Below are 24,508 nucleotides of genomic sequence, written 5' to 3'. Positions count from 1 at the left end.
TCCACTGTGGCATCCACTGAGAGGCCTCCTCTCCACATTGGGATTAGGCAGGGTCCCAACGTGGAGAGTTTCATCTGACAACTTATGCCTGTTTGCTGGGGCATTTCCTGACTTTTGTACAGCAACTAAAAATGAATGTTCATTTCAGATACATTGAATTTCTTGCTTTAGTAGACTGGGCTTTTGAATCAAATTGTGTGTGTGTGTGTGTGTTGGCATTCCCTTTAGTGGAGGTTTCCTGGTCACAGCTGCTATCTATAAACTTGTAAAATGCTCATTAATCCAGAATGCCAACATGATCTGCTTAAGAGTAAAGCCATTTTATCAGTCCTCTGTGCTGAGTATACCATTGCGGTACGGTACCATTTTTAAATTGTATACTTGATGGCCAAATCACCAGGCAGTGATGAATCAGATCCCAAATCTACTTTAAAAATGTAGTGCTGAGTATAGTTCTTCTTCATATGCCTGGCTAGAACTAGTAACAGATGTCAGGAACTGTGCTTTCCATACGTTATGATCATGACCATAATTGCTTTCTCTAAACCACATTTTGAGAAGCGCGCACATAAATCCTGTACTGCAATTGAAATTTCTGGGGGGAAATGATTAGACGAGAGTTTTCAAAGAACAATTCTTTAATAATTTTCTTCCCACGGTGGCAGCCTTGCTCAGATTTTTGGCCTGCAGAAAACATCATAAAATTGAAGAATTGGAAGGGACCTTAGGCATCCTTCAGCCACAATGATAAAGCTTCCTTATGAAATCTACAGATATTTCCATTTACCTACAAAACAAACAGATATAATCAGATTATTTTCAGTAATACTAGTGGTCTTAGAAACAAACAAGGATTGTGTCTTTTATGTGATAGAATGAAAAATCTGTAGATTTTAAGAGTTTTTTAATTATGATGAGTCAAGATAGTAGGTTGTATTAACTGCTGCCTGTGTGCCAGTGGGATCCACAGCTACTGCAATGGGTGTGTGTGTATGTGTGGTTTAGTGGTTCTTAAAGAAATTGGAAACAAGCCTTTCTGCTAATTTCCAGAACTAGGCAGGTCAGTGGAGCTTGCAGAAGGGACCTTAGCTGATCCAGAAATAAGTGGTTCTGCTAGTTTTTTTGGGTTGCTTTAGGAACTGCTAACTCCTTGCTGTGCTAGCGGAATCACTGTGGTGCAACAGAATGGGCACAGCGGCAGTATTGGATATTGTCCATTGTGCGTTAAGTGAACAATATAAAGTCATCTAACTATAGGCTGTCCTACTTCATACTGTAGGTGGGAGATCAGATGAATGTAAGAACAACACACACACATGCACAAACAAAAAGAAAATATCCATGCACATAGAAAACTAGCATGTCAGAGGAAGTGAGAGAGAGCTAGTCTTTTTCCTGGACATATCAGTTTTCTGCGTGCAGGGGTTGTTATTTATTTATTTGTATTGAGAAACATTTGATCATAAATCCCAGCCTGTAGTATGAAGTGATATACTCCAGGCACAGGTTTACACCTCTCTGAGAGGTGTAATTTTGCCACACTAGAAGTAGAAGTGGAGAAACTGCAATATACAGACTGACGCAGATTGAGAACCAGTGTGGTTTTGTGATCCCCTTCTTTTGCCTCTTTCCTAGACTCAGGCTTAAGGAAACAGTTGCAAGACGGGCAGTTCTACCTTACACAGTGCCAGCATTTGGGGCAAGGGTAATATAAAGAAGCAGGTTGCATGAAAAGACCATAGAATCATAGAATAGTAGAGTTGGAAGGAGCCTAAAAGGCCATCGAGTCCAACCCCCTGCTCAGTGCAGGAATCCACCCTACAACATACTTGACAGATGGTTGTCCAGCTGCCTCTTGAAGTCCTCTAGTGTGGGAGAGCCCACAACCTCCCTAGGTAACTGGTTCCATTGTCATACTGCTCTAACAGTCAGGAAGTTTTTCCTGATGTCCAGACGGAATCTGACTTCCTGTAACTTGAGCCCGTTATTCCATGGGGAATGCAAATGTTTTTGCTGAAGCCCATTGAAGTTTCAAAATGTAGCAGTTAAAAACACACACCCAGTAACTGGTATCAAAATCTACAACCCCATTACTAAGAAGACAGATGAAATCTATAGTTGGAATCCTATGCACACTTACAATGGAGTAAACCGCTGAAATAGCTGCATAAACATAGATAGGGTTGGTCTTTATGTGTCCTCCGAGTCCTATAGATTTCAGTAGCTACTATGGAACTTGAAAAGACATTGAGGAAAATGGTATCAACTTCTCCAGTTGGACTCAACCAGAAAATGATTTTCAGTTGAACTTGGGTACTTAAGTCTTGGCATAACTTGCCAGCAAGATGCCACATATCTACAGGTCTTGAGGCAAGGCCTGCGCTTTGTCTGTATAATAGCTCCAAATAGGCTGTTGATACTAAATAAACACTAAGTCGTCGTCGTCGTAGTCGTAGTAACAGCAGAAGTAATGGTCTGAAGCCCCTGGTCCATACATTCTGAAAGAAAGTTTCCTAAAAAGTTGTAAAAGGGTTGTTTGGCTTTCTCTTCTAGGACTTGATAGCCCATCCAACTTGCGGTTTGTCAATGAGACTGATTCAACCGTGCTGGTGACATGGAGGCCACCTCGTGCCCGTATTACAGGTTACTACCTTACTGTGGGCCTCACAACAGGAGGACCCAAACAGTACACTGTGGGGCCTTCTGCCACCAAGTACCTGCTGCGGAACCTACTGCCCGGCTCTGAGTACACCGTGTCTCTAGTGGCTGTCAAGGGAAACCAGCAGAGCAACCCAGAAACAGGAATCTTCACAACTTGTAAGCATGAGAAAGCCTTGGTTATTGTTTTGCGTGATTCTGCATTCTCTCAAAAGTCAGGGTTGTGATGAGTTCTTATTTAAATCATCACCGTGGACTGTAATATGAAGCTATATGAGGTTTCAGCTAGAGAGGTTTGGAGATTGTACGTGCTGAGCAGTAAGCTTCCATCAATGAAGTTGGTTAAAAAAAATGTGGGAATTTCTGCCATTTCCATCCTATATTTTAAAAGTCCCTTTATATGTACCAGTGCCAAACTTCTTCTGCCGACAGTCAAATACAGAAATGTCCACCTGTTTCTGGTTCCCCTCCAGTGCTCCAATTGTGGGGGGCCTTAATGAAATCCACAGACTTTATCCCCAACTTCCCTTAATTTTAGACACCCCTGGCCCTAGCTTTCTAAAGAGAAGTAACTGACAGGTAAAACTATTTATTTATTTATTTTATTCATTTATTACATTTCTATAAAACCCTGTAGCCAAAGCTCTCTGGTTCACGTTTTGGTTTCATGAATACCTTGCAGTCCAATGACTACATTCTCCGCAAGAAAGATCTTGCCAGATACATGCTGCCAGCTTGTATGTTGAAATGTAGATTTCTAGCACAAGGCCACTAATCCAAAAGCCATCTTAAAGTGGGAAACTGGTGTTCTGATTGGCTGTGATTCTGTTGTTCTTTAAGGTCCGCCGAGCCTTACTGCCAATCTCCTCAATCGTAGTTTTGTTGGTTAACGTACAAGGATAGGTTGCATTTCTCTCCTCTATGCATTATACAATTTGTGTGTTTTTGTTTTTAGAGAAGTCATTATCTCTGAGGTGGTGCAATCTGAACAACAGTGGTTCACATGCTATGACCCACCAAGCTGAACACAGCACACTGGTCATTTGTGGTAGCCCACAAGGGCTGCCAGGGCTTAAGTAAATCTGATTTGCCTATTTTCCTGTTATTGCAAAAACAACACAACAGGATAAGGGTTTCCGGTGTGACTTGCCATGATACTTGGCTGGTGGGCCACACGTTATGTAGACCCTGAGTAGACAATGCTGGTTAGCTGCACACTGTTCATCCACAGCATAGACAAAGCCCTCTTCTGTGCTTGTTTTGGACTGAGACCAAAACTGCATTAGCACTTGCATAAAAGAGCCATATTTGGTTCACAGACTTAGAAACACTCTGGTTCATAGCAAGCTTGCCTTGGCTTTTTACTGGCTGTGTCTGGGATTGTATCTGCTCCAAGCCAAATGTGACTGATGACTAGGATCCGAGTAACATACCTATTAATATTCCAGCATTGTTTTCAGTGGGTTTTTCCCCCCAATGGAGTCATTCTGCTCTGGTGGAAGTGATGGCAGGCTGTGACTCAGAGGTGGTATTGAACTTTCAGGGACATGTCAAATCTTTATATGAGGAAGTGTCACTGTCATCTGTGTAGAAGGATAGATTTCTGGGTTATTGGTTTTTGTTGTTGTAAACAAATACCTACATTTTTCTAGTCTCTCAGCTCGCTCACCAAACTTTTGGGCTTATATCATTAGGTGCATCTGGGTGTTTACTTACAGCTGCTGTGCATAGCAGGTAGGCGTTCTAAGCAGACAGTCCTTTAGAGGCACTTAATTAAGGATTTTAATAATCCCAAATTGGCAACATTTTATTTGATTAAAGAGGCAGGCAATTCTTGACTCGGTTGCTGATGGTGTTGATCACTCTGTGGGTTAGCGCTTTGAAGTCTCTTTGAGGTTTAAGTAAATAATGAGATCCACTCTAATTTGCAAACAAAATGGCACCGCCCTGTTGTTTCCACAAAGTGAGAGAGTTACTGGGCCACTTCCAATTTTGCATTCAAGGGCTCGCTTGGGATTCTCATGAATTTATACACGTAAAAATGTTCCATTGGAACGGATGAGCTGCCGTGGTTAGCCCACTGCAAAGGCCAGGAAGCCACCCAGTGATGCAAGGCAGCAGAAAGAAGGGTAGCCCAGTTACCATGGCAGTGAAAGAACCTGCTCTGGCAAGCAAGAGTTGGAGCTAAATCCTGAGCGTCAGCACCCCTATCCTAGCAACAGAGGGTTCCACCTGGCCATGGTGACAGAGGCCACAGCTAGACCTAAAGTTTATCCTGGGATCATCCAGGGTTCACCCCTGCCTGAGTACTGGATCCCCTGCGTGTCACCTAGATGAACAGGTTTGGCCCCTGGACGATCCAGGGATAAACCTTCGGTCTAGCTATGGCCAGAATGCCTCTCTGTGCTGCCACAAGAACTCTTGTTCTCATGGGAAGGAAGGGAGGTTGGGAGCAGACCAGAAGAATGTGACCATAATGAAGCAGGGAAAGGAAGCCTAAGGAAGAGAAATCTTGCTGCTTCTGGGGAAGCTTGTCAAAGAGGAGTTCAGGATCCTGCCCACAGGATTGTCTTCAGGCAAGCTGCCATGCTGCTGCATTCTGTTGAAATTTTCTGGGCATGCCGCCTCAATAATAATCCTCCAAACCATCCGGAGGATGCAAAACCCTGCAGGGGAATTTGGCTCAAAGGGTTTGTTGACTGGTTGGAACGCCTCCCTACTTCAGAACTTTCACATTTCACCTCATGCTGCTTTATTTTACTTTTCAGTGGAAATATAAATTGTGGGGGGTGTAGAATGAGGATGAAGGGGAGTCAGCCTGATGCTAATGGGTGAGTTCGCTTTCATTTCAAAATGGAAGAAGCTAGGAAAGAGGGTCGGACAGCATCATGAGATTCCAAGAAAATTCTATATACCCAATAAAAATAAATATTAACGTAAAAGCCGCAGAGAGAAACACTAGATACAAACTCTGTTGTTATGACTGACTTCAAATATAAAATGCAATCTGTGATAAGCTGGTATCGCTAAGTGTCTTGATATTGTTAAATGGGTGCTCTGTTTACCATTTCATTTCACAGTGCAACCCACAGGCTCCGTTCCTCACTATAACACTGAAGTGACAGAGACATCTATTGTTATTACCTGGACACCTGCGCCGAGAATTGGTTTTAAGGTGGGGAAAGAGCCTCTCCTCATTGCTGCACTAGCATTTCATGTGTCACTTTTTCACAGCTACCTAGTTCGTGCTTGTCTGGCAACCTGCAGTTGCATTTGGTGCAGTGTCTGAGAGAGGACTTCGTTCCAGCATGCCTAAGATTTCCTTCTTGTTCCTAGTGCTGCTGTTAAATCATTTGTAGACCTCGCTGTCCTTGAGCCAAAAAGAGAGAGAGAGAGAGAGAACGACCCAGACTCTTTTCCAAGAAAACTTTTAATTTTGGGCACAGAATGAAGAATTTTTAAAGTGCATAAAACTGTTTCATCTAAATAATTAAAAAAATCCAATGCTTGGTATTTCCCAGGCTTTGGAATATACTGATCGGTATTTCTGTGGTTAGGAAGGTGAGGGAGATATGGAATGAAAGGCAGGAGAGGCAATAATTTAGAATATGAGAGCGCAGAGAAACCCCATCTAAGCCTTTGGTCCCCCTTTTAGCACATAACTCCATATGAGGATTTCCAACTTAGCCAAAGGTAGCATCGGTACTTTTCATCCCTGTTTAGTAAGATAGTGGCCATAGCTAGACAGGGGTTTATCCCGGGGCGAACCCTGGGATCGTCCCTGTGTGTCCACATGATGCACAGGGGATCCCTGGATCCAGGAGGGATCATCCCTCCCTTGCTCTGGGATAGAGCCCTCACCTTTGGCCTCGGTTTTTCCGCAGTCCTGGGCTGAGCCCGAGACCGCGGAACATGTGGCCAGGTGCCATGGGTTGACCCAGCTCCGCGCAAGGGGTGCAACACTCCACCCATCAGAGGTAGGGTGGGGGAGTGGGGAAAATAAGTTAAATTAAAAAAAAACCACTTACCTTGTGCGCACGAGCATTCGTGTGCTGCTACCTCTTTAAAAAAAAAATTAAAATGGCGGACGCGATGCCTCTTCTGCTGAGGTCGTTGCGTGTCATGTGTAGACAGAGGAGGGATCTCGCAATAAACACATTGTGGGATCTTCCCTCCTCTGTTCTGGGCTAAACAGTAGGTCTAGCTAAGGCCACTGTCTCAATGGGGCAGCTTCTCCCAACTCAATGCTTCAGTTTTAGGAGTAGCTGCATTAATTTAGGAGTAGCTACTGTTTAAGCCACAGGACATTTCCCCCTTCCTCTCTGTTTGTGTGTCTCACCTCTAGCTCTGTTGATTTTAATTCCTTGAACATTTCCAAACTTTCCTCTGCAGTCATAGGATTAGAATATCTGCTTTTGTCAAATAAAAGTCTGAGTTTCTCAGAAAGCTGAGCTTCGCTTTGCATGTGCTTGTGCGGAATATCACTCTAGATTGCTAGCATTAGCTACAGGAAGCTACAGCAGTGTTCTTCTCAGGAGTATGTACGCTCAGTTGTATCCAATGTGTTGTATCCAGAATAAGTCTACCCTAGGTCCCATTCATTACAATGCATCTACTCTAAGTAAGATTAACATTGGATACACCCTCTATAAGTTACAGCTAGCAGTGACCAATCTTCTTTTTTGTCCTACTATAGTTGGGTGTGCGTCCAAGCCAAGGTGGAGAAGCTCCAAGGGAGGTCATCTCTGAATCTGGGAGCATTGTTATATCTGGCCTGACCCCTGGTGTGGAATATATCTACAGCATCACAGTCATCACAGATGGTCAAGAAAGTGGCACTCCTATTGTCAAGAAAGTAGTTACATGTATGGCTTGTTTAACTATCATATTATGGTCAATAATATTCTGAGACCAAAGACCCCAACGTCATTTATTCCCGGAGTACATCTCCAATGGAGTAAGGGGATGTTTTGGGGAGTAACATGTCTTAGTGAGACAAGTCAGGCAAATGCCTTATTTAAGCCAGGAGGAGTGGGGGTGAGGTGTTCTCTGGCCACCGACAAATCATGTGACCTCATGACCATGTTTCTTGCTGACTCAGGCTGGTGCATCCCCTGGACCAGCCTACAAGGAACAGACTGTCATGAGGTGCCGATGAAGGGGAGCATTGCTTAGGCAGCTCAAAGGATATAGCATGCAGCAAGTTTGGAGGACAGATTCATTTAACTGTGTCACTGACACAGGGAAACCTTGCAGGAGTAGCTTTTGAACCTTCCTATATTTTTAAAAGACAGAAAGTTACTATTGTGTTTCTAGAGAAACCTTAAACCATTGATTTTATTTCCTATAGCATTATCACCACCAACCAACTTGCATCTTGATTCTAACCCTGACACGGGAATCCTCACTGTCTCTTGGGATAGAAGCACAACTCCAGGTATTCACACATGATCAGGAATCACTCTTTTGACTGTTCAGAACTCCAGTTCCCAGTACCTCTGCTTGCTCATTGCTTAGTTGACATTTCAGGTGTTGTTGCTAACAACGTTTTGGATATATGTTGCAATGTGGTATGGTAGTTACCTCACCAGAGGATATACCTCTTTGTAGACATCTCAGTTTTGAAACAAAACAGTACAATCCTCATGTGGGAACCATTATGACATGGGTTCCCACATGAGGTTGGCAAACTGTGGGTTAATTAACCCAAGATTTGCAGGGACATTGGAGCTATTTTTGGTTTGAATAAACAACATATGAATGCCCTTTTCGTTGGTTGTTAGTGGGATGTCTGAACCCAGACAGTCTGGATTGTTTATGGGTTGAACAACCAAGAATTAACCAATGGTTTGTTGATGGGTTGGCTCTGGTTGTTTGTTCAGCCAGAAATGGCTCATGTAGTCCATGCATCCCTGCAAATTGTGTGTTAATTAACTCACAATTTGTCACTGTGATGTGAAAATTGACCCAGTATTTACAAAATGGAATGGAATGTTTGGTTCCTCTGGTACAAGTGATTGCTGCCTAAACCATTCTCCTTAATTTCTTCCCACACATAAAGACTTCAAATGGCTTAAAAATCTCTGTCTTACATAAACTTTATTTGGTGGTGGCGGAGTTCAGGACAATGGAAAATTAGCATAGATCTGTGTCTCCTGAAAGTTACTGTACATGTCTTTTGGATTATATTGAAACATATTCCTATGATTTCCACCAAGACAAATGAACCATCAGAATACTTAATATTCTACAGTTCATGAAAACAATGATGTCTTATAGGCTTTTAGAAGTGACCTTGAGTTTCAGGCATTTATAACAAAAATAAATTAAAAACAATAACAGAATTTGTGGTGGGGTAAAAATAAATTAGTGTTTGCCAGTGAGAATAGTTGTCAGATTCAAATCCAAAAATAACCTAATAACCAATGGTCCACTAACTTGGGCTGTTGTTAGACGAGGGTTTAGCCCGGGCTGATACCCGGGCTTACCCCTGTGTGTCCAGATGGCGCACAGGAGATTCCAGGGTCAGCCCGGGCTAAACCCTCCCTTGGCCCGGGATAACCGGCACCGGTTGTGGCCCGTTATTTCCGCAGCCCCGGGCTGAGGCTGGGGCTGCGGAAGATCTAGCCGGTTCCGCGGCTTTTCCCGGCTACGCGGCTTACTCACAAGTAGCCGGGAGAAGCCGGGCACTGGGCACAGCACTCCACAGGATCCCCCCCCAATGTCCCCTGGCTCCGCTCTTCCCCCCATCTCTCCCGCCGGGTCTGCTCTCCCCCCCAGCCCCCATCTCTCCCCTCAGCGGTGCCCATCATGCCGGGGGGGGGATCATGGGAGGGGAGAGATGGGGGCTGGGGGGGAGAGCGGACCTTGTAGGAGAGATGGGGGGAAGAGCGGACCCAGCGGGAGAGATGGGGGGAAGAGCGGAACCAGGGGACATTGGGGGGGATCGCGGCCCAGGGGCGATGGGGGGGATCGGGCATGGCGGGCGGGCAGGGGGGGCATCAGACATGGCAGGGGGGAAATCGGGCGCAGGGGGGAGCGGGGAACCCTTTAAAAAACCCCAAAAAAGCCCCTACCTTCTCGTTTGTGTGCTCCTGCGCACATGGCCCCTTTAAGCTAAAAAAAAAAGGCTGACGCGACGGGGCTTTCCTTTACCCCGTTGCGTGTCACGTGTGGACAAGAGCGACAGCCCGCGCTGCTTCTAGTGCGGGCTGGTCCCTCCACACGCCAGGATTTAAAGGTAGTCTAGCAAGGCCCTTGATCTCATGTCTTTAATGCTGAGTAGAATAGGGGCCTCAAAAGAAATATTTTAAGAAATGTGGACAGGTACGGTATCCTGGAATGAAGCTACATTTGCTTTCCAATATGGGCAAATACTTGTGCACACTTGCACACATGCAATTCTAACACTTGCTTACCTAACACACGTAGAGGGATCCATGTTTTCAGTGAACTTGTCTAGGTTAATCTTCAGTCCGTCAGCATTCGCAACCTTCTATGGCATGCTTGGTAGAGAGAATTCTTGCTGTCAGATTCTATTGATAGTTTAATATCTTTAAACAATTGTGCTGATTTCAAACTTTAGGAAAGTATAGTTCGTGGGTCAACTTAATTTTTATCACTTTGTTTTAGATATTACTGGATACAGAATTACTACTGTCCCTACGAATGGGCAGCAAGGGCATACTCTGGAGGAAGATGTCCAAGCCGAAGAGACATCCTGCATATTTGAACATCTGAGTCCTGGTGTCGAGTATAATGTCAGTGTTTACACAGTCAAAGATGACCAGGAGAGCTTGCCCGTTTTTGAAACCATTACACAAGGTAAAATTAAAAAATGAGCAACAGATCTAACAAATTTCACATGGAGCACTGTGCATAGGAGAATTGTATGATCTTCATTGAAGAGGTTTCTTTGATCCTATGCTGAGGATCTCCGCCCTGAACACTGAAGACAAAACGAATAAGTGTTAATTATACTTATCTTGCATGGATATGAAACAGTGATGAATAGATTAGCCTTGATTCAGAATGCTTAGATGGCACTTCTGATTCAATAGAAATGGATAGTTAATCATTACTGCTTGTTTGTATCTTACATTTTGTGTGGGCTTCAATGTATCAGTTCCAGACTGGAATCAGCCAAATCAGGCACCAGTCAGTCAAGACCAGTGGCATGGAGAATACCCTGAAACAAGGGTTCTTAGCGGTTTATCTCCTGTTATTTATTGCTATTGAAAATAAACAATGTCTGATGTTTGGAAAGATTCCAGCAGAGGCAGAGGTGGGAACCATGTGGTGAAACCTGCACAAGGTAACATATGAACAAGACCTCAGCTGTTAGATTCACAATGGCCATAGCTAGATCTAAGGTTTATCCCAGGATCATCCCGGGTTTGTCCCTGCCTGAGCGCTGGATGCCCTGTGTGGCACTTAGATGAACAGGTTTGACCCCAGGACAATCCTGGGATAAACCTTAGGTCTAGCTACGGCCAATGATTCACTTCTGTTGAAGAAATTCACTGGAGAATCATCAGACGTACCACCGATATTTTGAGCTGTTGCCATGTAAATTCCAGAGTTCATGAAACATTAAATCAGCAAGGTGATCCAATTGATTTATGGTAAAATGCTCAACCATATCATATCCATGCATACTCAGAAGTAAGTCCTACTGTGTTTAACAGTGGAGTTTTCTCCTCGCTCCCAGATAAGTGTACATATGATTGCAGCTGAGATCCAATAACAGACATCTGCTTTTGAACGCACAGAAATATGTCAGAGTGAAAAATCTATTCCATGCCCTTCTCGTGTTGTAGAAGAAGATGGTTTGGGATGTCTCAGTCTAGCCCTGTGTTTGTAGTAGTGTAAAACCCAGAACCTATCATTATGCGATTTTGCTAAACCACAAAATGGCTCGCAGCTTCTGTGTTTGACACATGCTTGCTGTTAACACTGCTTGATATTTCTGTGCTTGAACGGAGTCTCTCTCTTTGCTCTTAAGGGTAACTAACACACTGGTATGAGTTAATTCAAACAATCAAGGACTTAATCCAATGCCACTCTCTAAAGCAAAGAAGTACTAAAAAGGCGTCTGTTGTATGTCTTCTAGTGCTTTTTTACAGGTGATATGGTATGTACATTCCATGGATATAAGAGGTTATTTGGTGGGAAATAGGTATGTTCTACAGTTCTGTACACTATAGCTGATTGGATTTCCATAACAGAACGAAAAGGGTTCCTTTTTATTAAAACAATGTTTTGCAAGAGGGACAGATTTGCCATAAAGGCAAATGATTATAATTCTCCTTAGCAAAGAGGAATTTGTAGGGATGAGCTATTTAAGGCTGCAGTCCTTGAAATAATGGCTTTGCTGGAATACTGAACTTCACAGGACTTACGTCAATGGTGTAAACCAAACAGAAGCATTTTTTTTTTAAAAAAAGCAATATTTGTTTCTGTTATGCTGATTTTTAAAAAGAGAAAGGCTAAGGATGGTGACCAACTGGCTACGGCGCTTGACTGTATTCCTAAATCTTACAGCTTTATGTCAGCTTTACGTTGGTGGTTGTACTGATTAAATGGCCACATATCCCACCCGTATCCATACACATGTTGGTATCAGCAACATCACTTCCTTGTGTACTATAGGCTATAGAAGCTGCCATTTACTTTAGTGCGATGAGTCAGGAACTACTTCAAGACACATGGATGATGCGGTTACTAATTCAAAGGCTTGAATATAGTAGAGTTTTTGACCAAGCAAGCCCATTCTTTTGAGCCGTGGTTGTATCTGGCAAAACATTCTGGACCCGACGATTCTGTGTGTCCCATATGGAAATTGCATAACTCAGGCATGCTGTCAGTAACTGCTAATGGTATTTATGAAGAAAACTTGGCAAGTAGATGTGCTACTGCAATTGAAGAATTAAATATTTAAAAAGGAAAGGAAAGGAACCTCTCGTGCAAGCACTGAGTAATTTCTGACTCTTGGAGGGACGCCAGCTTTCGCTGACGTTTTCTTGGCAGGCTTTAAAGCGGGGTGGTTTGCCATTGCCTTCCCCAGCCATTATTACCTTTCCCCCAACTAGCTGGGTACTCATTTTACCGACCTCGGGAGGATGGAAGGCTGAGTCGACCCGAGCCGGCCGCCTGAAGCCAGCTTCTGCTGGGATCGAACTCAGGCCGTGGGGAGAGTTTCAGCTGCAGAAACTGCTGCTTTACCGCTCTGCGCCACACAAGGCTCATAAATATTTAAGAACATGAAACGAAAAGGGTTAGCAGCTGATAGGGTCTCATGCACTCCAGCCAGGTTGCTGATCCTAGCCAACAGCTCTGCATTGTAAATGCTGGACTTATTATTGATAGGGAGATATTACATATCACCATTAATTGCTTTACTATCCTCTTCATTTTTAATTTAATTCATTTAATTCCTAATTTTCATTCATGTAATCTGATTATCATTGCTTTTTTTTCTCTTCCCTGTTGTTTGTTGTTGTTGTTGATGTGTTTTGCCACTGTTTGTCCTTGCCTCCCAATTTTGCTCTCTAACTCAATAGAAGTTCCCCAACTCACTGACTTAAGCTTTGTTGACATAACCGATACAAGCATCGGCCTGAGGTGGACCCCGCTAAACGCCTCCACCATTATTGGCTACCGCATCACAGTAGTTGCAGCAGGAGAAAGTGTCCCCATATTTGAAGATTTTGTGGACTCATCAGTAGGATACTACACGGTTACAGGCCTGGAGCCGGGCATTGATTATGAGATCAGCGTAATCACACTCATTAATGGCGGAGAGAGTGTCCCTACTACGCTGACTCAACAAACTGGTATATGGTTGAAGACCTGCTGTGCTAGAGTACTGTTTCATGCTGTCACTAGATGTTTGGATGACTCTTGACTTTCTCAAAGAAGAAGTGGGCCACTTGCTATGTTTGGGGTGGGGTGCCAGGAGACTGTTTTTATTTTAGATGCTAGCTGGGAATAGAAAGGCAGCTTTATCCTTTTTGTTTTTCCAATAATCTGCCTTTGGGTTATTTAGCCTGCATCTCAGTTGCCGGTCTCCGTTGCATCTGAGCAGGTCCCAATTTATTTGGCTTTTGAAGTTCCGTTGCTAATGTTTAGATGGTAGAAACATTTCCCTTTTTTCATTCATTCCCACAGCATTCCAGTGAGATAGATCATTGTTGATCTCATTTAACAGCCCATATCCGAGCTGGGCTTCAGCTCAGTGAGATGTGATTTCAATCCAGTCCACAATTATAGATTGTATAATGCAGATAATGAGTTTTAAATCCAGTACTGGATAATTTTAGAATTCAGTACAATATATCCATTGGGCTGTGCATTGGCTCTCTCTGCTGTATCACAACTGAGATAGATGGAATAACCTGACAATGAATGCCAATTCCTGAAGTTCGTTATCCTTATTTTAAGTATTTTGTTTCCCCAAGGGCCCAAGTGATTACTCAAAATAATGAGGGGAAGAATACATCCTCCAAGACATGCTAGTGACAGGCATGGCAGTCTGTCTGTCCGTCTGAAGATTCTCTGTAGTGCATGTACAGAAAATGACCTGAGAATTTGTTATGCATGGAAGTCTAGTATGTTCGCCTTAGCTGAGTGGAGGCATTAAAGCCTTTTATTATGCAAGTAGTTATAGGGTCCAAGAGACCGCACAGCTATCAAACCATCCTCCTATCTGTATGCATGTCAATGTTATGGAAGAGCTTTGTTCTTTCATCTTTGAGCTGCTGTAGAGTAAATTGAGCCTCTCTGGTTTACAAAATCTATGTGCAAAGTACAGGAACTCACTATCTGTGCTTTAAAAAAAAAGTAATGTGGAATATATTTATGAAGGCTAAGCTGAGAGGTTAAAGATGCTTTGCAACAGCTTTACCTATAATGGAATGAAAAATTAAAGCGGCTTTTAGTAGAATGAAACATAGCTTAGTGGTTTGTTTGCATGGGTTTGAGTCTGTAGTGGATTATTATTTTTTGCATGGTTGTTTGTATATTATTGAACCGTTATTGAAGCAAATTCTGCTTCCATTAAATATACTAAAAACATTCTCCTTCAAACTTAGCTGTTCCTCCACCCACTGATCTACGTTTTACCAATGTGGGACCTGACTCGATAAGAGTAACCTGGACTCCACCAGCATCTATTGAACTGACCAGCTTCCTAATTCGTTACTCACCTGTGAAGAATGAGGAGGATGTTGCAGAGCTGTCTATCTCGCCTTCTGACAATGCGGTGGTTTTAACAAGTGAGAGCCTAATTGTATTGTATAACTGTCTATGAGTTATTTTTTCCAGTTTGCAAACTGAAGTCATTTCAACTAGTCATCTCATTCTTCCTCTCACGTGCATGTTAATGGATTCACCACTCTTCACCAAGTCTGACTTTGATGGTGCCCGTCTATTTCATTCCACTTTTTAGAGCAAGCAGCACAATTGTCTGTACAAAAATATTCCTTGAGAAAAATCTGTAACATCATGCAGTAGATTGAATGAGACATGATGCATTGCATTATAAATACACACTATAGTGAACGTTTATGTTTTATTTGCATAGAGTTCATTCACCTCACATTACGATGTTAGCTCTGTAACGTTTGGCTTGATGGAACAACAGTGATTTGCTGATTTTGTTATCAGCGTATGTAATAGATGAAATAGCATGGGGAAATTGGAATATATTAATTTGTGCCTGTAGAGTGGTGGTTTAGCCAGTGGTTTAAAATACGAAGACTATCTATGTGAAGGTTTAACAGATTTCACTGTGTGGAAGGCAGATTCAGAAAATAATACAGAGAGAGAGAGAGAGAGAGAGAGAGAGAGAGAGAGAGAGGTGATTGTCTGGGGTGGAAAACAGGGAGTCACAGCTAAGAAAGTGCACCTCTTCAGCCAGAATCTAAAGAACAGGATGGCTAGTTCCATGATTCCCAGGAGGCTTTCAAATGCTGTTTCTGGAACAGCCCTGGCCCCTAGGCCACATGACAAACCACTTTGGAAATGTGGAGGAATGTCAAAAGCAGTTTGTGTTATGGCAATGTGTGGGGTGGCATGGTGTTCCTCCAAAAAAGTAAACCTTCCCCTTGGGCAAGCCTAAAGTAGCTCTTTGGATCTTGGTCAAAGATTATTTTAACTTGGGTTAGGTATTAGGAAAAAGTATTGGATTGCTGTGTCTATTTTAACAGTCAATGACCTGTAGTGTAGAATTCAAAATGAAGGTCGAAATGAAAGGGTTGTTGACCTTTTGGCTCTACAGGGTTTGGAAAAACAATCATACCTCTTCTAGTTTAGCTGGTATGCACATTTTTGAGAAGTATGCAATTGGTTTAGACCTCGGTACAAAAATTGAGAGTTTTGTTAATGGAGGTAAGTACAGAAGATGTACAAGTTACAACAGAGTTTCTCAATAAATAATAGAGGGATTCTTTTAGCTGGACAATCTTTGTGAAGAATAAGTGGCTGGAAGGAAAGGCCACACAAATCATCCCCTTGTTTGAAAAGGGGGGGGGATAAGAAATAGAAAAAGAGAGGCATTTTCAAATTCATGGTTTGAAAAATCCATGATTAAAAAACACTTGTCAAGCAAAAATGGTAAACTGTAGAAAAAACTCCTCCAGTTAAGTAGCTTGAGACTTGCAGTCGTTTCTAAAATTCTATAGCAGAGACCTCTTAACTCATTTCTGTTTTAATCCTTCAGATCTCCTTCCTGGCACTGTGTATTTGATCAGGGTCTACAGCGTATATGAACAACATGAGAGTAAACCTCTGAGCGGAGAGCAGAAAACAGGTCTGTAGCCTAGCAAGTATTGAAAATATTTCCCCCTTCTTTTTAGTTTTACTTTGAAACAAGATTGCTGTGCATGGGAACATTCATTATACATATCCCTTTAAAGATCATTCTGCCATTTCAGTGTCAAATAATATTGAAGACCATGACCCTTTCACTTCCCAGGCATTCTTGTTTGAATTGGGAAACTGTCTCCGATCCAGCTAAAGTTAATCCTGATTAGCATCCTGATCCTATGCATCCTTACTCAGAAGTGAGTTTCTCTGAGTTTGGTGGGATTTATTCCCCCGAAAATTGCTACCTTGATGCAGTTGAAAGTATTGCAACTTAAATACCTCCTAACTTGTCCCATTAGCTTCAACAGCACTTAATCATGACTAACGTTAGCTAAATGGGGGCAAGAGATTTTGCTTTACGAAATTATTTCACCTCTGTCTAAAATAGGCATACTACCTATGTTGTGTTGATTCACATTCAACACAACCACAAGTTCATTCCTTCATGAGTCACTTCACGTTCCTAGTCCCATCCATCTCCGCACAAGACACATTGTTTTTCTTTTCCCAGATGGAGGCGGAGTTCAATGTTTGCACAACGGCCAAGCATGGCCTTACGTATTAAAAGCTGCACTGCGGCTGGGACCTTGCAGTGTCCCGATATCTTCTAACCATTGTAATCTACAGGCGTGCTTTTTCTTTTCAAAAGGGCATTCCCTAATTGTTCATTTTCTTGTGAAAACAGGGCTTGATTCCCCAACTGGACTGGACTTCTCAGAAATAACAGCCCACTCTTTCACTGTCCATTGGATTGCCCCGCGCGCTGCCATCAGTGGCTACAAAATACGTCATTTCCTTGAACAAGGTGGAAGCCGACCCAAAGAAGTCCGTATTGCCCCATCTCGCAATTCCATCACTCTCACTGACTTGGTTCCCGGAGCAGAGTATGTGGTTAGCATTTCTGTAATCAGTGGCAAAGAGGAGAGCTTGCCCTTGATTGGACATCAAAGTACAGGTAAGGCCTGGCCCAGCAAAATAAAATACAGGTTTAATTTCTTGCTCTTTTGGAGACAAGAGTACGAGGCATTATTTCCCAGAATTTCTCTCCCACAAAATGAGAAGCATCACAGCAGGAACCCCAACTACTGGGATTGGAGATGGGATAGAGAAGGCAGCTGGGAGGAAAAGGAAGCAAAGCAAAAGAAGACTAAACTTGAAAATGTGAAAAAGTTACATTTGGTAGGGATTATCTTGTGAACAAGATTGTCCTGTCTATCCACTTAAAGGTGGTTGTTGTTGTCTTTAAAAAATGAAAGCAGAACCCACAACTAAATAATGTGGAGAATAGGGCTGTGCACGGACCCCCCCCCCTCCGAACCGTTTCGTGGCCCGGTCCGGAACTTTCGGATTGGGCCTGAGCTGCTTCGGGTCGATCTGACCCTCCCCCGCTCCACGGAGTGAGATCCGGAGGGGTGGATTGAGATTTTGCCCCCCCTTCCCTACTTACTTGCCTCCATGGCTGATGGCGGAGGCAAGTAAGTGGGGAAGGGGGAAAAAAATGGAGGCCGAATAAGCCTCCCTTCCCCCTTAACTGGCTACGTCGCCACACGGACTGCGTTGGTGGAACCAGGTAAGACCCCCTCCCCTCTCTCAATTACCTGCCTCCATCATGGTCTGGCGCTGGCTTCAACTGAGGCCCAGGCCTCAAAGTGGCCTGCTTCCACTTTGAAGCCTGGGCCTCAGTTGAAGCCAGTGCTGGACTGCGACGGACACAGGTAAGCCCCCCTCCCCCTGCCCCCTTACCTGGCTCTGTCGCTGCATGGACTGTGGCACCTGCGGTGCCAGGTGAGCCCCCACCCACTTACCTGTGTTTGGAGCTCCGGATGAAGGTGAACCGCTTCACCTCGATCCGCAGCTCCCCCGACCTGATTCGGATCCGCCTCTCATATCTCTTCCTTCTCTCTATCCAACATGTGATAAAACATGGGACACCATCTTATTGTCAGTTTTCCCATCCCTACAAGTTGCAGCCAAATGGGGGCAGGGAAACTCACAACACACTGGTATCACAACTCAAATTTTTGTTTGACAGCATTACTAGGTGAGAAAGGAAGCAGCACTTTTGAGTGGCAACCAGGTGTTCCCCTTCTTGTGTTCTTCTGGCCTTAGATCTTCAAGGTGCTGAATACTGTGCCCAGTACCAAATTCTGTAGATGCTTGGTGCAATCATAGAATCATAGCATATACAGGGATTTGGATGTGGGTTCAAATCCCAGCTTTGTGATGGAATTACTGGGTGGCCTTAGACAAGTTGCTAGCCCTCAGAATAATTTCCACATCAATATAATGGAAGTGATAGTGATCCATCTCAGAGGGATCTTGTGATCAGGGTGAATAAGGAAATGTCATCTGCCCTGGGAGACTAGTGTGGGCTATGGATCTAAACTTCTATGTGATCTGTTAGGATGTCTGCAGAAATGATCTGAATGCCTTGCTGGTACTTGCACTGTTTTATATGTTGGGTGAATTGTTAACTGAGTGGATGTGAACATTTTTGTGAACATTCCTAACATTTTGTTTTTAAACCGCTTTGTCTAGTTTCTGACGTTCCAAGAGATCTACATGTCACTGCCACTAGCCCCACAAGCCTGGTCATCTCCTGGGAAGCACCTGCCGTTACAGTTAGATACTACAGGATCACGTATGGTGAAACAGGTTAGCACTCTATGATACTAACCCCAGCTGTGAGAGGTTAATCTCAGGAGTGGGCCTGTTCAGAAGACACCTTAAACCCTGTTGGTTAAGGCTTTTGGGTAAGCAGCAGGGTTTAAGGTGGGATGCATTTTGCTAAACCCTGGTCACTCACTAACTACAGTTGGGCCGTCTGCAGCAGGGTTAGCGGCTCTTAACTTTGGCTTAAAGTGTTGTGTGCAACAGCAAGACTTGTGGTTAGTGCTAAGCCCAGAGAACCACAGTTTTGCTAACCACAGAGCCTGAAATGTTATCTGAACAGGCCCAGTGAGAAATTTACTGTTTGCTATGATGGCGTAAGGCTACTTAGCAATTGAGTGTAAGTTAGAAGGTGCAGGACACAGAGGGTCCTGTTTGTTCACACACACGCCTGCTGCCACCATAGTCTCTGACTCCTTGTGGATCTCAGGAATTTCCTTCCATCTCTCTAGCTGCTCAGTTAAAAACAAAATGGATGTCATCCAAACGCGATGGAGCTGATTGCAAACTAAAGCTGCAATTATTATTCACAGAAAACCTTCGTGCAATTATATTTGTACATGTTTGCATAATTTGATTATGACACAGCCCCAGCCCCAAAATACTAAATGGGGATACATACAGTGTAAATGCAACAAGCTGGAGCATGTTCAGAGGAGGGCAACCAGGATGATCAGGGGTCTGGAAACAAAGCCCTATGAAGAGAGACTGAAAGAACTGGGCATGTTTAGCCTGGAGAAGAGAAGATTGAGGGGAGACATGATAGCACTCTTCAAATACTTGAAAGGTTGTCACACAGAGGAGGGCCAGGATCTCTTCTCGATCCTCCCAGAGTGCAGGACACGGAATAACGGGCTCAAGTTACAGGAAGTCAGATTCCGGCTGGACATCAGGAAAAACTTCCTGACTGTTAGAGCAGTACGACAATGGAACCAGTTACCTAGGGAGGTTGTGGGCTCTCCCACACTAAAGGCATTCAAGAGCAGCTGGACAGCCATCTGTCAGATATGCTTTAGGGTGGATTCCTGCATTGAGCAGGGGGTTGGACTCGATGGCCTTATAGGCCCCTTTCAACTCTATTCTATGATTCTATGAAATGCACTTTTCTCAAAGCTTATATTGTACAGGTACATTTGTCAGGGATTGACTTCTGCTCCCTGTTGGATGCCCACTCCGTAGCAAAACTATTTTTTTCCTCTGTGTGATGTGTGAAATGGCCCTTAGTTGTCAGAAAATAGAAGGCAACAGTTATTCATCATGTCCACTGAGGATAATATCAGGATTTAAATGACTGGAAGGCAGATTCATTACAAATACGTTTGAGGATAGGTCAGCACATCGGGTGTATAGGGAGATGATAAACTCACCATTCTTGCTTAGAAATAGGCATCTATCTTGTCTTGGGCTGAAGGCTGAGTCTCATAAACCAATTGTGGGTGGATCATAACACTATTGTTTTGATGTTTTTAATTTATTTTTCTGGAAATAAAGCCCTTGAAAGCCCTGTTTTGGGTAAAAGGCAGTTTACAAATGTGAATAATGATCATGATAATGCAAAAAATTATTCTGTGATTATTATTTTTTATTGCCTTGCACTATTCCTCGTAGGTGGCAATAGTCCTGTTCAAGAGTTCACAGTGCCCGGACATGTATCTACTGCAACCATCCCTGGACTTAAACCTGGAGCTGACTACACCATTACCGTGTTTGCAGTCACTGGACGTGGAGACAGTCCTGCCAGCAGCAAACCGGTCACTGTCAACTATAGAATGGGTAGGATTTATTATTATTATTATTATTCTAACTAGATAGAACAGACAAAATAATTCTCCCATTGCTCTCATAGAATGATTCTGTCCATTGGACATGTCGAGTGTTTTGCAGGGGGATTCCTTAATCCTAGGCTGCCTCTGGATTTCTTTATGAGTTTGAGATGGTTTAGAACACTAAGCAAAAAACATGGCGCTGGTCCCTACGGCTTTTTGATTTACATCATGATGATAACACATCAATGCTTTTAACTTTTTGTATTAAAAAAGTGTTGCAAATGATGCAGGCGAGTGAGACTGACACTCATCTCCATCTTGTCCAGCAACAGTGTCCAGACAGATGCATGGGACATCTATAACTGGAATATGAGGGCAACAGTGCTCCTTTGTGGTTTGTCCCCAGCATCTGGTATTTAGTAATACAAAGTTCTGCTGCCTCTGAACATGGAGGTTTCACTTAGCTATTATAGCTGATAGGGGAGATGCACATGGAATGAAGTAGGTGAGAGGAACTTTGGGTGGGTGGAGTAAAGGGGAAAATACATTAAGAGTGGATTCACAGAATGGCTGGAATTTCTAGGACCCCCATGTGTTGGAGGCTTCAGCAGCCCTGGGCCCAAGCATTATGAAGGATCCCTAAAAGTGTCCCCAAACCCAGGGAAACACATCTGCCAGCACATCGTTCAAACACAGAATAGATCAACATTATGCTTATTTGTCCTAACACTGATATAGAATCAAGAACGTCTTTCTTGGGTCCCTGTACAGGTTTCAAGAACGTCTCTCTTGGATGCCTGTACAGAAGGCAGATTAGTATGTAATGAACAGTGTCTTCCACTTGATGTTGGCCCGATACATAATCTGCATTCAAATGGCACCTTGTTATAACATCCACCCAGAACTGCAATTGGCATATTTTGAAATCAAAAGCGCGCTAAAAGTGTTTCTTAGGGAAGGGAGGCCTCAGTTTAGACAAATAGCTGGCTCCCAGGCAACTAAAATGATTAAGGGGATGGAGTATCTCCCATATGAGGGAAGGTTACAATAGCTGGGACAGTTCAGCTTGGAAAAAAGGAGGCGAAGGGGAGACATGATAGAGGTGTACGAAATCATGCATGGTGTGGAGAATGTGGAGAGGGAGACTTTTTTTTTTTATCCCTCTCCCATAGTACTGGAACCCAGGGTCATCCCAGAAAGTTGGTTGGTGGGAGATTCAGGATAGATCAAAGGAAGCACTTCTTCAAACAGCGCATAGTCATACTATGGAATTCACTACCACAAGGCGTAGTAATGGCCACTAGGGGTGTGCACGGACCCCCCCACTCCGCTTCACTTTAAGATCCGCCATTTTCGGATCGGCCCGCTCCGCCCCGCCCCCACTCCGCCTGTGCCCACTCCGCTCCGCTCGGAGCTCCGGATCCGGATCGGAGCTCCGGTCCCCCCCATAGGGGGGGTTACCGGGCCCTGCCGCCATCGCTGCCCATGCGGCGACGGCGGCAGAGCCCGATAAGGGACCAAGGGGGAGGGGGGCCTTACCTGCCTCCATCCGCGGTCTGTCACTGTCTTCAATTGAGCCCGCGGTTCCACCAGGAAGTCTGGGCCGCAAGTGCGGCCCAGACTTCCTGCTGGAACCACGGGCTCAATTGGAGACGCTGACGGACCGCGGACGGAGACAGGTAAGGGAGAGGAGGGCGGGGGGCCTTACCGGGCCCTGCTGCTGTCGCTGCATGGGCGACAGCGACAGCGGCAGGGCCCGGTAAACCCCACTTACCTTTCCGGCGGAGCTCTGGATCGAGGCGAAGGATCCGCCTTCGCCTCGATCCTCTTCGCCACGCTCCGCCGGCCCCCCAATCCTCTTCGCCTCCGCCTTAAGGGCAGGCGAAGCCCCCCGCTCCACTACTGCTTCTCCGGTCCGATTAGAAGCGGAGCACATCCCTAATGGCCACCAATTTGGATGGCTTTAAAAGGGAGTTGGATAAATTCCTGAAGGGGAAGGCTATCGCTGGCTACTAGCCCTGATGGCTATGTGCTACCTCCATTATCTGAGGCAGTAAGCCTATATACACTAGTTGCTGGGGAACATGGGTTGGAGGGTGCTGTTGCTCCTATATCCTGCTTGGGTGTTCCTGGTCGGCCACTGTGTGAACAGAGTGCTGTTCTAGGCTGTCTGATCCAGTATGGCTCTTCCTTTTGTTCTGTTTTCAAAAGGGGAAACCACAGGGAAAATTTAAAACACCTAATCAATTGCAGATCCTCCTAGAAACCATCCAAACTAGCCAACCCCTTAGTTGCCTCTTATCCACATCAAAGGTGGAGTTTAGCTTAAGAGTGCTGCTGTATTAATTCTTGTTTTATTGGAATTGTGATGTTTAATCTGTTTTCTTTTTTTGGTCACACTGAGACTTCTTGCTATTGGGTGACCAATAAATGGAAGGAAGGAAGGATTTGTTTTTCTTTTTTTAGATTGTAAGCCTGCAGGCAGGGACTGTCTCATTTATTTGATTATATTTAAGTCACCCTGGGAGCCTTATAGGCTGAAGAGAAGCAAAACTATAATTACAATAGGTAATACTAAATTGATTTCGTTAAGACCTAAGGGAGTGGAAGCCAGTGGCTGAGACAGACATTCTGATGCAGGTTTTAATTCTTTATGTACAGAAATTGATACACCATCCCAGCTACAAGTAACTGATGTACAGGACAGCAGCCTCACTGTGAGGTGGCAGCCTTCCTCTTCCCCGGTTACCGGTTACAGAGTGACTGCTGCCCCCAAGAATGGCCACGGCCCCACAAAAACCATAGTTCTCTCAGCAGGTAAGGACTTCAGATGTGCGCGCAGTTTGCGAAGCGGTGGGGGTGGTGGGAGATTGGGAATATCAGAGAGTATTAATTGCAGAAAAGGAGTCCATAATTTCAGTCCGGCTTCCTAGCAAGAAAAAATGTGGAATTGCCACTGTCCACTTCCCAACGGTTGGTTTCTCTTCCTTGTCCTGGGCTTTTTCAGGTGGCTTCTTCTGCAAAAGCCAAGCAAGGTAAAGGACTCCTCCAAACTCTCCATGGAGGAAAGGAGGTTCTATACTCTCATCTGCACTGGCTTTTTTGTGCTGGGCATGTGGGATTGGGGCAGAGGGCTCACCGGAGCAGGGAATGGCAAAGTGGTGAATGGATTTATGGAACCCAGCTGAAGGAGGATATCTTAGTGTTAATTAAAAGTAAGAACCATCTTGTATAACCAGCTTTGGCATTCTTAGCTGCAGCAAAATCCTGCATTTGCCAGCTCCCAGCCTGTGAGCAGAAAGCTGTGTATGTTCCTTACTATATAGAGGATCCTGCTTTTTGCCTGCTTTCAGAACGAAGTGAAAATTGCAAAATATTTATTGTGTAGGCCACTGTAAGGCCCTTAGAGTGGCTTACAGGGAAATTGTTTTAGGTTTTATAATGTCAGAAAGAGCTAATATCAATTTAGCTGTATTGTAAAAGCCAAAGACCAGCAGCATGCAAAGAACTGAAATTAAAAAGTAAACTGTTCTTAAAAAGACCTGGCA

General features: G+C 44.1%; 1 protein-coding gene across 4 annotated transcripts in view; it reads left to right on the top strand.

Moving 5' to 3' along the window:
* Positions 1–24,508, top strand: part of FN1 (fibronectin 1) — a 93,762-nt gene that overhangs the window by 42,775 nt on the left and 26,479 nt on the right. For 3 of the 4 annotated variants that reach the window (XM_063116097.1, XM_063116096.1, XM_063116098.1), the window contains exons 20-30: positions 2,554–2,817; positions 5,739–5,833; positions 7,355–7,523; positions 8,009–8,095; positions 10,291–10,482; positions 14,751–14,933; positions 16,379–16,468; positions 17,210–17,479; positions 19,063–19,179; positions 20,803–20,967; positions 23,622–23,777. In XM_063116097.1, coding sequence (XP_062972167.1) covers positions 2,554–2,817; positions 5,739–5,833; positions 7,355–7,523; positions 8,009–8,095; positions 10,291–10,482; positions 14,751–14,933; positions 16,379–16,468; positions 17,210–17,479; positions 19,063–19,179; positions 20,803–20,967; positions 23,622–23,777 — 1,788 coding nt within the window. Of the gene's footprint in view, positions 1–2,553; positions 2,818–5,738; positions 5,834–7,354; positions 7,524–8,008; positions 8,096–10,290; positions 10,483–13,220; positions 13,494–14,750; positions 14,934–16,378; positions 16,469–17,209; positions 17,480–19,062; positions 19,180–20,802; positions 20,968–23,621; positions 23,778–24,508 lie in introns of all 4 variants that reach the window. The other variant, XM_063116099.1, reaches the window with a different exon arrangement.

The sequence above is a fragment of the Elgaria multicarinata genome, chromosome 2 (assembly GCF_023053635.1).
Source record: "Elgaria multicarinata webbii isolate HBS135686 ecotype San Diego chromosome 2, rElgMul1.1.pri, whole genome shotgun sequence".
Taxonomy (NCBI): domain Eukaryota; kingdom Metazoa; phylum Chordata; class Lepidosauria; order Squamata; family Anguidae; genus Elgaria; species Elgaria multicarinata.
This window is presented reverse-complemented; position numbering and strand designations above follow the sequence as displayed.